Source organism: Rhineura floridana, chromosome 6 (genome assembly GCF_030035675.1).
Source record: "Rhineura floridana isolate rRhiFlo1 chromosome 6, rRhiFlo1.hap2, whole genome shotgun sequence".
In the NCBI taxonomy this organism is placed as follows: domain Eukaryota; kingdom Metazoa; phylum Chordata; class Lepidosauria; order Squamata; family Rhineuridae; genus Rhineura; species Rhineura floridana.
In genome coordinates this window covers 33,088,354-33,102,546 of record NC_084485.1, presented here as the reverse complement: position 1 = coordinate 33,102,546, position 14,193 = coordinate 33,088,354, and the positions used below count along the sequence as shown (strand labels likewise).

The window sequence follows — 14,193 nt, the reverse complement described above, 5'->3', positions numbered from 1 at the left end:
CAGCAGTGAGAAAGAACAAAAGGGAAGATGAGTACCTGGGAAGACTAGTGTGGACACAGGAGAAGTTAGCAGGCAAGGTGGCTGCATGCACAGCATATACTAAGACTTAGTTGAGTCACATGTTGCACTTACCATCGTGAAAGGCAACTGAGCTTTGCCTGCTTAGAAAGGCATGGCCTGTTTAGACAGTCTCCAAACCATGGTGTCTCAAGTACATGCAATTTTCTACTCTTTTCCTCCTCTGGGTGTGAGAGGAGGAGAGTAGACAGTTTCTACATTCACTTTTCTCTTAAACAAAGGGTTGTGTTCAACTTTTACTCATAATATACTCATTGAAAGTAATTACCATGACTAACTTAGGTCCATTAATTTCAGTGGGTCTACTCTGAGTAAATGTTAGTTGAATGCAACCTTTAAATTTTATTCTTATTTTTTAAACAAAGACCTTGTAAGGCAACAAAGGGGCAGGGTGACTTGAACTAGAACCTCCAGAGTCTTTCTTCTTGTGCAGATGTGGGGAACCTTTAGCTCTCCAGATGTTGCTGAACAGCAACTCCCATCAGCCCCAGAAAGCATAGCCAATGGCCCCTGGTGATGGGAGTTGTAGTTCAGCAACATCTGGAGGGCCAAAGGTTCCCCCCCAACTCTTGTATCACAGGCACTCTGGGTCTTCAGAAGATCAGGCAGATTAGACCTTGGAGAAAATAGTCCTCTCTTGGCTGCAGCTCCAGTCTGAAGAGAGTAGCTGATCTCTCAGCTTTAACGTCATCAGCTGACCCTTCCCACCAATCAGAACAACCAGGCCCTTTAAAACACTTCTTGTAGCCAAGTCAGCTCATCAGTCTGTGCAATATATCTTGGGGGAAGCAACAGCAGACTCCTGGTGTCTTGCCTGCCAGATCTGGTACCTGACTCCAGCCTTTTCAGACCACATCTGATGCCTCTGGCCCCTCCTGATCCTTGTCTGTCTGCACACCAACTGAACTCCTGGTGCAGGCCATCTTGGACCTGTGCCAAGGCCTGAGAATCCTTTAGCAGGAGTAAAACAGTGCATATCTAAACAAATAGTGACAATTATCATTTAGTTTTTAAAAATGGAGGAAAGGGAAATATTTAACCACACTGTCTTGAGGAAAATATATTTATCATTTACAATAAAGTACAACAGAGAAATATTCCAACATAATACTCCATTTTGTTATAACTGAACTGTCAGGACCCTAGAGACAGATTCCCATTCTGCAGGGAATGAGGCCAACGGTTTGAGGTGTGTGAGAGAATGGCCCAGATATATGTAGCCATCCAGAAGCACTTGCTGTAGACAAGCCTCTTATACCAGTACCTCTCTTCCCTGAAGATATCATGTTGCTCTCTTCTGACTCCAAGGATCCACCTCAGAAGACCTAGTGGAACACTTCCCCACTCCATTAGATCAGTGTTCTTCAACCTTGGGTCCCCAGATGTTGTCATGCCTGACCATTGGCTAAGATGGCACAGGAAGATGGGAGTTGTAAACCAACAACATCTGAGGACCCACAGTTGAAGAACACTACATTAGATCAACTCAGTTAGCTGTGCCCCTTTAAACGAAGAGGTTCCTCTAACCAAAGGTAGAGTTAGCAACTGTGACAGAGCTGCAGCTCCTATTTAAGGGCCAGTCTAAGGGTGGCTACTGCAGAAGCTACATCTGAGCTTTGATTTAATGGAGCTGGCCAGGGTACTGTCTCGCCATTCAAAACAAAGCAAGAACAAAGTGTGCAGTGTATCCTGCATGTATTAAGAACGATACTGGTCATTCTTAAATTTATCTGATATTCCCCCCAGCACATCTGATCCTGTTTGTTAACTTTTGTGGTGCAAGTTGGTTTCAAATTCTATTGTACTGAGTTGCATTTGATGGTTTCATTAGACCATTCCAGTGTGTAGTTATTACTCTTCTTGGTACTACCAACAATTGTGTATTTAGTTACTTATGTAATAATCCTTCATCCTTAATGTTTTTCTTTGTCCATTGTCAGTATTTCCAACTTAAGTATTTTCAACCATGGTTTGATATCCTCGTCTGTTTTAACTAAAGAGAGCTGGAAGTGCTTCCGATTAATCCATACATTGGAGAAATTGTGGTTTTATCCAAAATGAAAGCAAAAATGTTTGATTTCTCCTCACATGCTCAAAGGAGGAGAAGGAAAAGAGATACACATGACCCTGAGACTTACTGCTGCTCATCTGTGATAGATCAAAACCAAATCAAAAGAATGTCTGAATGAACTAGACTTTTATTTAAAACTAAATCTGACAGATACTTATTTAAGCATATTGGGAACTGGGGCCTGGACCAGGCCTATGTAACATGTGAACCTAACACCATGTGTGTGAGCCAGGCATATTCCATTTACTTTGTACATGTACTGTAAGTCACCCAATGAGTGTAACTCTTCTCCCAACTGAAAGTGGCAGAAGGTTCATAAAGATTCAGAGAATCACCAAGGCATAATTTGCATGGTGTGGGTGGCCCAGAGTAAGGTACCAGCCCCACCACACATAGGGCTCAGATGTCTGAATCCAGACTTAAAGCCCCAGACAAATTCACAGAATCTGTTTAGCAAGACAGATTCTGTAGGACAGGAGTGGGGACTTTTTTGGCTCCATGGGCCACATCCTTATCAAGAGTTGCCTTGCAGACCAAATCTGACACTCACCAGTCACCCACTGGTCAATGACATGACATTGTTATGATGTTGCATGATTGCCATGTGAGTCGGGCCACCCACCTGACAAAATCCCTTGTGCTTCACTTTTAAATTTCTGAGATTGGGGGGATTAAAGGGAAGGGGAGAAGACTTGCGAAAGCCTTTTCTAAATTTCCCCACACTTAAAAAGTCTCTTCCAAGTCAAAAACCTCTTCTAAGTCAGAGACTTAAAAGGAAAGTGTGGGGAGTCTTGGAAGTTTCTCCTGCCCTCTGTAAGTCCCTGATCTTGGAGAATGAAAAGGAAAGTGTGGGGAGACTTGGAAAAAGCTTTAAAACAGCCTTTATGCTCCTGTTTGGGCAAACGGGAGCGCAGGAGCTGTCTTAAAGCCTTTGCAAAAGCCTCTTTGAAGGAGCTTGTATGGGTGAGCTGCTTCAAAGGGCAGTTTTGCACGGGCTTTAATCCCTGCTCAGTTCCTGAGTGGGGATTAAATCCTTCTGCCTTGACTGTGCAATCTTGTTCCCTACTGGGAACAGGATCACACAGCCAGTGGAGGATTAAACCATGTCCTTCCACCCATCAACTGACGTCATTAGTGGGGGAAATGGCCTTGGGGGACAAATGGGTAACCCTGAAGGGCCATTATTGGCCCAGAGGCTCCCCTCCCCTGCTGTAGAATGTCATGGGAAGCAATATCTGATTCAAAAATGCTAAATGTATGGTACATTCTACGCTCATGAAACTCTTTCTGATTGTCAAATCTGGTAATTCTTTTGAAAACATAAGGGTGCTTTCACAAACAATGTAAGGAATTATTTTAGTTTCTAATGCATTGCTCCCAAATGTGTTGCAGAATGTGAGAGACATTTTTCTTTGAATGTATCTTCTGTAAAGTGTGATCTTTGCACTCCATTTGTTATCGGCAAGAAATTAAAATGTAGTTCTTAGTATTGTTTTTGAGAACACCCTAAGAGTCCACATCAGATAACAAAAACTTAAATCTTTTTAGGCTTGTTTATGTGTTTGTCAGAGTCTTAATCCCTTCATAATCCTTTGCATCTCACCATTTTAAAGAGTGTTTTGGGTTAATGTTGATTTTACAACCCCATTCCTTACTTTTTAAAAACTTTAATGCCTGATTGGGTGAGCAAATAAGTACATTAAATGGATTTTTTATAAAATAAGTTAATGAACATCTCCAAGCTGTCTCTGTAAATAGACCTGCCTTTATAACACTAAGCTCTAACAAGGCAATCAGAGAAATCTTTAGATTTGGTTGTCTGGATCACATTTGTATCAGCTGGACAGGTGCCAAGACAAATGCTGAACAGTTACTATTGTTAACAGCAGGTGAAAACCAGGCCATTGGCTACCGGCTAGTGTCTTTAGGGCATACACAAGCCAGGCCCACTTGCTGTTTATAAATCCTGTAGATTACCTATTTTGTACCTTTTGAACAGTGGACTCTCCTCTCTCCCTGCCCGCCCCCCTGCCCCCAGGCCTGCTAGTAATGCATGTGATACTGTAGATTTTGAAAAATCCCACCTGGCAGACAACCAAGAACAATGAAGTACTATTGTTTTTTTGGCTCAAAAATAAAACTATTCCAAGTTCCTAGACAAAACGGAGAACTATGTGGAAATTAATTTGGTGCCAAGTTATTTCTCTGTCTGACAACAGGCTTCCAGAAAGAGCCTGTCACTGAAGATTAATCATGGTCAGGGCTGTAATGGGTTGAGTGTTTGCATGCATGTTGCCGACTGTAATCAGAATACAAATGTCATTTATGAAAAGCAGTTTTTCTTTGCTTGCACCTACCAAAGTCAAACTCGGGCAACAGCGGTGCATTCTGACATAATAGCATATAATCACTCATAGTTGCCCAAATAAATTGGCTTGTCTTTGGCATGGGATGTTGTTATCCTTTGGGTAATGTGCCTCTGGGAATTCTGCTGAAGTTCTCTTTCTAGTTTTTAAATGGCTGTGAAAAACTAGGGGCATCTGTGCATCTATGTTCTTGGAGTCGGGGTGGAATTTTTCCATTTACTCTGAATATGCGGCTACTAGTGATATGCTGCTATATTCACCAACTCCCAAGACGAGATGCAATTTGAATGGTGCAGGTGCAGCGTGAGCCCCTCTCCTCTACCCCACAGATAATAATTAGTGTGAACTCTGTGCACCATATAAATAGTTCAGGATCTGAACTGCAGCCTAGGGCAGTTAATTGCACAATTGCCTCCTCAACCTTCGGGGGGGGGAATGCTGAGTCCGGGTAATGGCCTTCATTTTTGAGCTAACAGGTTCCTGTGAGCTGTTCTCCTACCAAATGACATAGGGGGTAGGTTTGTGGGGGAAGGAGAGAGATAATGTTGTGAACCACTTCACCTGGACAGCCACCTGTCTCGTATGCTTTGACTTGGATTCCTGCATTGAGCAGGGGGTTGGACTCGATGGCCTTATAGGTCCCCTCTAACTCTATTTTGCCATGATTCAGATGTAGCTTAACAGTGCCACCTAGAGTATTTGCAATCAGGGCATTCTTTAGGCACGTTCCCCTGATAAAGTTTACTTCTGGGGTGGGGGTTAGAGAGACAAACTGTGCTGAAAATTTACAGCAGAACCTTTTATGATGATAAACACACAGGGCATGGAAATAATAGCAGAAGCATGTTTATTCTCTTGGACGCTAAGATAACCATATGTATGTCTTACGTTTCGGATGAGGAAAGAGATTATTTATTTATATTTTCTTAATTTTAAAGCATTTATATACCACCTTCCATACCAACCCCAAGGTAGTTTACAACCTTTAAAAGACAATTCAATAAACAAAATATAAAGCCAATAAAAATACACTATAGTAAATACAAATTAAAATACAACCATAAATTCAGTAGCCAGATTCTTACATTCTTAAGGCCAAGTAACCCTCAAAAGCCTAGTTGAATAAATACGTTTTCAGGGGGTGCCAGAAACTCAACCTATCTTATTTCCAAAAGGAAATGGTTCCCTGAATTGGGTGCCACAACATAAAAGGCTACCAGATGTATTTCCACAGGCTGTGACCCAACCAAAAGGGCTTTATGAGATCTTAGTAACTGGGCTGGTCTATATGGGTGCAAATGTTTATTTAGGTGACCAGGTCCCAAGTTGTTCAGATCTTTAAGGCTGATGTATAAACTTGGCCTTGTAGCAAGTTGGCAGCCAGTGCTGCTCTTTCAGCAGAGGTAGACTGCTCCTGTTGGTAGCCTAACCACCACATTTTGTACAAGCTACACTTCTGGATCAACCTAAAGGGCAGCTCCACACAGAGTGCATTACATTAGTCAACTCTTGAGGTTGCTAGTGCATGCATCACTGTGGCTAAACTATCCCTGTCCAGGAACAGTCAAAAGTCACTCTAAGCCACTCCCCACACTTGGACCTCCAGTTGCAGTGAAGGTTCACTGAGCACCCCCAGACAACACACCTGTTTTTTTAAGAAGGAGTGCAATCCTGTTCAGAACAAGGAAATTGCCTAATTCCCAGACCCAGGAACTGTTTCAGCTCATTGGCCCCAATCCAGCCCACCACTATCAGTGCATTCAGGTACTCATTCAGCACATGGGAAGAGGGAATGATTGTTAACCCACTGTGAGAACTGTAGCTCTGTGAGGGGAATAGGGGTCTCCTAACAACTCTCAGTACTCTTCGCAAATTACACTTCCCAGGATTCTTTGAGGGAAGCCATGACTGTTCAAAGTGGTATAATACTGCTTTAAATGTGTAGTGCAGATGGAACCCTGGTCTCTGAGGGATGGAGGAAGGGCAAGAAAAGATGGCCTGATGGCATATATCTCCTCTTTGGTAAAGATCATAGCTCACTGGTAGAGCATCTGTCTTGCATGCAGAAGGTCCCAGGTTTAATCCCTGGCATCTCCAGGTAGAGCTGGGAACGTTCCCTTTCTGAAATCCTGGAGAGGTGCTGCCAGTCAGTTTAGACAGTACTGAGCTAGATGGACCCAAGGCAGCTTCCTATGTTTCTCTTTTTTTGTGATGACCCTCTCTTTCTCCAGCACCATAACTCCCTCTGCCTGTCAGTACCAATATTGTGCCCCACCACCATTCCCCTCCCCTCCAGACATATGAGATCATACTTCACACACCGTACACACAATTCCTCTACACGCATTTAATTACCTTAGCCACACACACATTCACACTCTCTCTGTATACAACCACACGTGCATGCACATCCTCACCAAGAGGAATAAACATATCCACCCACCCACCCTTCTCAGCAAGTGGCCCATCAAAGAAACCCTGGTTGGAATTCCTCAGTGGTCTCCCGATCCATAGCCGGGGGTGGGCCCTAGAGCCCCCCCATGTTCCTGCCACCCCCTTTTTTACAAAAAAAATACAGAAAAAATGTGTGGCCCTCCCTACTTTTTTGGTACCCCCCCCGGACTTTTAGGCCGGCTATGGGCCTGATGGTCTCCCCCATCTCCCCTCCAAATGAGGACTGCAAAATTCTCATCCTCAAAAAGCCTACTGTGTCAAAGCAAAATTTCTATGGCCTACAAAATGTGACAGCAAATTGATCTGGAAAGGCAGGAGAGAGTGTGTGAGTGAAAGTCCAGCTCAGTAACAATCGCTGGAGAAACATAGCACCCCCCCATCTTTCTTCCTCCAAAAGCCATTAACACAATCACCTTAAGGCCTGACAGGATTTGGGGGGCTTCCAGGGTTCAGCAGAGCTATCAAAAAAACAGCAAAAGAGAGTGAAAACCAAGTTCAAAAAATGTTAACTTTTTTCAGCGGTAGCTGGGAAAGGTAAACTGTGATGTCATAATCCTGTCAGCAAACTGAGAACAGTTTCAGTCTCCACTAGGCAAACTTTAAACTACATTTTCTTGAAAACTATAATCTATGACATGACGGTTCTTGTTCACCTAGCAATGGTGTATGTGATGGGATGCAGTTATGGGATTGATACCGAAATCTGAGAGTTCTCTGGTCATGTATGAAACTCACTGGGTGACCTCAGGCTAATTTTTGTTTTACTACCTAACCTACATCACAGACTTGTTGTGAGAATTATGAGGGTTGTGGGAGAAGCTTCTATGTTGCCCTGAGCCTCTTGGAGGAAAGTTGGGATATAAATGTAATAAATAAACAATAACTATCCGCATACATTTAAACACAAGAGGCAGTATTCAATGAAATAGTTGCACTAGTGCCAGGATTAGTACTAGCACAATGGGATTTTTCCCCTCTCCTTCCTCACACTGTTCCAAAATCTGCTCCTGAAGTTTGGGGGAGCCCCCAGAACAGATTTAAGGGGTGCTGGGGGAGAATGTTCCATTGCACAAGGAGAAATCCTTGCCCTGATGGAACAATCTGCTTAACGCTACGTTGGATCCAACCCAAAGTCAATGTAAGCACCATAAACAATGTTATTAAGGCAAGCTCATGGGTAAATCATCCCAACATTTGCATCACAGTACAGATGGTCTCTAGAAACAAATACCCAGGCTGTGAGAACTTTGAAACAGGAGCTTAGGACTTCATTAGAATATTTGTTTAGCATTTGTTTTGTCACCTTGTATTTGTTCTGTGCAAACACATGTGCAGGCATGTAGAGAAAGGAATCCAGAAATTTGCAAGAAGATGTCCTTTGCATGCAATTGTCAGTATGATATAGTGGCCAGAGCACACTTTCCCACTCTCATGCTCTCCATATGATGGGCCTACAATTTCCATCAGCACAAGCCAGGTTAGGGAAGGCTGGGCTACTGTGTTGGATTTGAAGTGGGAAGGCCTAGATTCAGATCCCCACTCAACCATGGATCTCGCTGGCTGACCTTAAATTAGTCAGTTGCATGCACTCAGCCTAGCCTTACTCACAAAGTTGATAGTATAAAATGGAGTAGGGAACTATGTTTGCTGCCTTGACTTCTCTACAAGAAGAGTAAGATAGATATATAATCAACCCACTGCTTTTTATTTTAATAATACAGCAATCATTTGATAATAATAGCAAGGAAAAGGGGAAATCCTTAATATACCAAACCTTTGTGTGTATGTTTGATAGTAGCTGCCTAGTAATAATTTGGTTTCTTCTCTGCCCTCTTAAGGCATCAAAACAGAAGACAGCCTGAGCCATTCACCGGGGCAGAGTGGGTTCCTTAGCTATGGATCTAGCTTCAGCACCGCAACATCAGGACAGGCACCCTACACCTACCAGATGCATGGTCAGTATGGCTGTATGTGGCTGCGAAGTTTGTTGCAGCATCAGGCTTTTGTCATTTTGGCATGTGGGGGCAGGGAATGCTAATGCACCTAATCTATTTTATAAGTTATGGTCTGTGTGTTTGGGACAAGACAATTTTTGCTACCTACAACACAACTCTTTTTTCCCGCATTAAAGGCACAATCCACTGAAGACACAATCCGTTTGGCACTTATATATATTTATTTTCTTAGCCAACAATGGGGAGGCATCATCCTTGCAGCTGTGGTATAGCCCAATTTATATTATTTCCCACTAGTCCAGTTTTCCTTTCTGAAGTGCTAGTTGTATTTAGAAATGGGTGGATCAGTGTATATCTGGTCTGTTGCACTTTCGCATGTGTTCATTTACCTGTGTGTTCTGTCCTGTTTCCAATTAATCTATTTTTTAAAATCTGTATTAAAATTTGCATTTAAGCATGCATTTGAGATGTATTTTTTTCTCTCAAAACACATTTCAAAATATTTTTTCTCAAAATATAGAGAGTGGTATTCAGTGCTAGTCCTACTCAGAGTAGACCCATTTTAGTTAACAGACTTGACTAACTTAGGTTCATTAATTTCACCGAGTCTACTCTGAGTAGGACTTACTTGAATACAACCTACAATTTAAAAAATGTGTTTGATACGCTTTTGACCCAAGAACTTTTTAGGAAGATTCAAGAAATGCAAAAGCCATTGGGCAGTAATGTTCTGATCCACACATTCGTTTGGTGACAAAACAATGACAAGGGTGGTGCCAGGCAGGCCTCCCTGGGAAGAGCATTCCATAAACAAGGGGCTGCTACAACTACTATGTACGTATCTTACACTGAACCATGTATTTTTCCTTTTTATTGATGGGTGTTTAATAAGGTCTTAAAGACATAATGCATTTATGATGTAAGCTACCCTGATATTAATTATTTATTAATTATTATTTATGGAATTTTTATCCTGCCCTTCCTTCTGAAGGAGCCCAGGGTGGCAAACACATCAATGCAACATTTTAATAATAGCAACAACAACAAAAAAGCAATCTTAAAAACAGTTACAGATAAAACATTCTAAAAACGGTTATAAATAAAAACATTCTAACCAGGGCCAGCTCCAGGCATGCGGGGGCCCTTGGGCATCAGCTTGCCCTGGCCCCCCGGTGGGTGGGTGGGTGCACGTGTGCGCACGTGTGCGCACGTGGGGGGCCCCCGCACGCCCCTCATGGCCCCCCTACCTGTCTAGTCTTTACCATTGCCCTTAATGAAGATGGTGGCTGCGGTTTCCCTAAGGGGAATGAAGCCTCCGCCTCCATCTTTGTTGATGGCACACGTGCATGCTATGCACGCACATCTCTGCCATCAACTAAGATGGCGGCAGCCGCTTCAGTACCTTAGGGAAGCTGCGGCCGCCATCTTCATTAAGGGCAATGCTAAAAAGCCGGCTGAGAGGTAAGTGGGAGGCGTGGGGGGTGTGAATAGTGGAAGAGGAGCGGAGGGCCCCTCAGGGGCTCCTGTAGCTCCAGGGCCCTCGGGCCAGTGCCCAACCTGGCTGCCCTTTAGAACCGGCCCTGTTTCTAACAACCATTGATCTCTGGGTTGCTAGGAACAGCCATTAAATGCCTAGATAAACAGGAACGTTTTTAAATTCCTCCTGAAAGTCAGTAATGAGGGAGACAGACAAACCCCACTAGGAAGGGTATTCCACAAATGGAGCTACCACTGAAAAGGCCATGTCACGGGTCAACACCAACCGAGGGACCGCCAGTGGCAGCACCACCACTAAGGCCTCACTTGCTTATCGCAGGGTCCGAGATGGTTGATAGAATTGGGTGAGTTCATGGCAGAATGGGATATTTTGAAATGAATAAGCTTAAGTGTACCTAACTCTAGCATATGATTAAATGCTACAAATGTAATAAGAACTTGATGCTATTCCTCTTGGCAAAATTTATTTTATTCACTAATCTAAACTGTTGGGTTTTTTTACTTTTCTACCAAAGAGATTTTGAAGGATTCAAGTAAAAAAAGTAGTCTATGGTAGAAAACATGTAACAAGCTGCATGTTTTCTTAGCAAATTCTGGAAATCATATGTATCATATCATAACAACCCCCAACCCTGATAGGCTTACCTTTGCTTTCATAACCCAGCTGGGAAGGAAATTATTCAAAGCAGCTAGGAGTGTGGGGTGGGGAGATTGGTAGGGGACAGTTGATGGGCAGAGGAAAGGTTAGGTGTCTCCTGCCATTTGTGTCATTGTCACAAGTGTGCACGCAGACCCTATGCCCTGTTAAGAAGTACCCCATGAGTTGCGTTTCCTTCCTAGTGCTGCTCCAAGGCCTGAATTTGACACAAGCAACTCTTTAAGATGCTGGATTTTCCAGATCTTTTGAGAAAGTGCACATTGGTGTGTTTACTTGCAAAATGCTTTCAGATCTAATCTCTTTTGTAAACTTTCTCTGCCAGTTTGGGGTGGAAGACATCTGTTTTGTTTACGCAAGTGACCTTTTTTTGTATGTGATGTTGATGCTGGGAAAAAAATGCTGTATGGCTATTTAGCCCTGCCTCTGTGCAATTTATATCTAAGATGTATTAAAAGAGTTCTATGCAGGCAAGTAGCCTTTAGTGTCAGTTTTGTCTCTCCCATGGGATTGTAGGCACTCAGTGAATGTTATTTCATTGGTGCTTGCTTTTTTTTTAATGAGGCAGCTCCTTTTAAGCTTGGAACATTGTCCAGAGACTCACAGCTTCTTTTCCGATCAAAAACAAGTTTCCTTTAGCTGCTCAAGAGAGGAAAGGTGTTTTTTTCCCTCCCTTCTTTTTTTTAACTAGCTCTTCATCTCTGGGGTTTATTTACCTTTCCGAAGTGCTGGTGAAAGCTCTGCATGAGATGCTCAGGACCTTCCTTCCTTAGTTGCTACTGAGGAATGTGCTCTTGGGACTTTCCCACACTTAGTACACATGGGAGGGTGGGCCAGGATTCTTTCTCTTCCCCCACCCTTTATGAGCCACTTAAAGGAACGTAAGGGCTTTTTCCCCATGCATGGCTTCTCTGACACCTTCTAGGGCCCCGTTGTCTTATTTTGATTGGTCTTGTTGACTGCACAGCAAAAGGTCTTGATGTGACAAGGAGGAACAGCTGTGAAAGCAACAGCAATCCCCTGTGTCCATCTAATCCATTTGAGGTGTTCCTTAAACTTGACCCTATATCCAAGGAAAGGCATGAATTGTTTTGGGTGTTTTGGCTTTCCTTGTAGCATGTAGCTTGGCACGCTTGCTCAAGTTGCCTGGACTCATTTGTTCTGCCAACATTGTAACATACTGCAGATGCTTTATGACTGTGGCTTACAGTAGTTTGGAATTTGTACCTGACTTGAGGCTGAGAAGTGGCTAGCTCTGCCTTGTGTTGGGAGGTGAGACTTTGTGTTCTTTCAGTCCCTTTCAACTCTGGCCTCCTCCAGGCTGTTTTTTTATTAATATCATTTTTGCAGGTGCATTTTGCAACATGCTATTGATACAATAATACTGGATTAGTGGTGGATTTATACTGGACCATTCACACATCATTCCATTCTGCAATGCTTCCTCAGTGTTGTTGCATTGGAGAGACAACAAAAGCACTATATAGTGCAACAACAAATAAACTGGAACATTTGTGACATAAAAAGTTACAAGATATCAGCAGGAAGTTGTGAGCAAGGGTGTAGTCATCCAGGGTCTCAGGGAGTCTTAGCCCCCTTATTTTTTGGGATCCAGGTCCCAGAAGGGTCCTGTCTCCAGCATCCTATGAACCAATCAGCATGAAAGAGAGGGTATTAGCAACTTCTAAGACTTCTCTGAGTCTTCTAAAGCAGTATTCAAGCCTGGCCAGATTATTCTATAATCTTAGAAGGTTGTATAATCTAAGAAGAGGGCATTGCTGTGGCTATTATGAAGGGACCCTGCACTTCTGAATTTGGCACTGCATTACTGGTTGCGGGACATGCAATGGTCAGAAACAAAGCAGTATGTTTGCCCCAAAACTATTACAGGCCCAAAGAGTATTGAAAGTGGAATTGCATATAACCACACTTACTATTTATTTATTTAAAATATTTCTATCCCTCCCTTCTGCTCTATAATAGGGCACTCAGGGAGGCTTACAATAAAATCAAACATGTACATGATAAAATTGTACACAATATAAATCACAAAAACATTAAAATAAATTAAAATACATGAAATGCAATTAAAATACATAATGTAATATATATACATCTACACACACATAAAAACATATGCATATATAGGGAGTGGTATGGAAGGGACTACTGAGGTAAAAATTAACATAGAAGGCATAAAATCAGTGTCTTATGCCACTTTGAGCACAAATCATCATGAATGCACAATGAAAAGGACTTTTGGAAGGTCTCTCTTTTCTTTGGATCCAAACTATAGGGTTGTGAGCAGCAGGACAATACTAGCCACTAACACTGTTCTGCCAGTTTTTAAGAATTCACACAGCACTATGGTAAGTTCTGTAACAGTTCTCTTACTTCTGCTTGTGCAGGAGGTTGTACAATCAGTTGTGCAAGGATATTACATTTGAATTTAATTTTTCTCTCAGAACGATTTTAGCGTGAGATGTAAAAACTGCCATGTAAAAACTGAGTGAGAGGGCCCCTTTGGGTCCAGTCCTTTGATCCAACAACTGCATTTTTAGAAGAATGCTTAAGGGAGGTGACATGAATGAACGGTGAAAAGCTGCATTCCATTCCCTGTGATATCTGTGTGTGTGTGATTGTTTGTGAACAGGGTGATAAGGTGAGGGAAAGCTTCCTAGAGTGATCGATCTTATCTGAGCCTAAAAATATTTTTAATAGCTTTGAGGGAGTGTAGAGAGTAAGGAAATGACTATGAAACCAGACCCTGAACTTCTAGCAGTAGGAAACTTACAGAGCACATTGTAGAAGTATGAGAGCATGTTTTCAGACTGTGATCCTACTAACTCTTGATAACCAGGTTCAAGCATACTGCCTAACCATATTCAGTGCATGCTCTAGGCAGACCAGTTTTGAAAGACTTGGTTACTACTGGCATGTGGACCTCTTGAGTCTGTGCCTCACCTTCTCAAAGGTTTCATAGTTATAGCATGTTGGCAGGTGGCCTTTCTCATAGAGCAGCCTTTCCCAACCAGTGTGCCTCCAGATGTTGTTGGACCACAATTCCCATCTTTCCTGACCATGGGCAATGCTGGCTGAGGCTGATGGGAGTTGTGG

General features: G+C 42.7%; 1 protein-coding gene across 6 annotated transcripts in view; it reads left to right on the top strand.

Moving 5' to 3' along the window:
- The window catches only part of EYA2 (EYA transcriptional coactivator and phosphatase 2), a 200,859-nt gene that overhangs the window by 88,228 nt on the left and 98,438 nt on the right, over positions 1-14,193 (top strand). For 4 of the 6 annotated variants that reach the window (XM_061631390.1, XM_061631395.1, XM_061631389.1 and 1 more), the window contains exon 5: positions 8,808-8,924. The exons of the other annotated variants lie outside the window; for them this stretch is intronic. In XM_061631390.1, the coding sequence (XP_061487374.1) occupies positions 8,808-8,924 (117 nt within the window). The remainder of the gene's footprint in view (positions 1-8,807; positions 8,925-14,193) is intronic. 6 annotated transcript variants of the gene reach the window in all.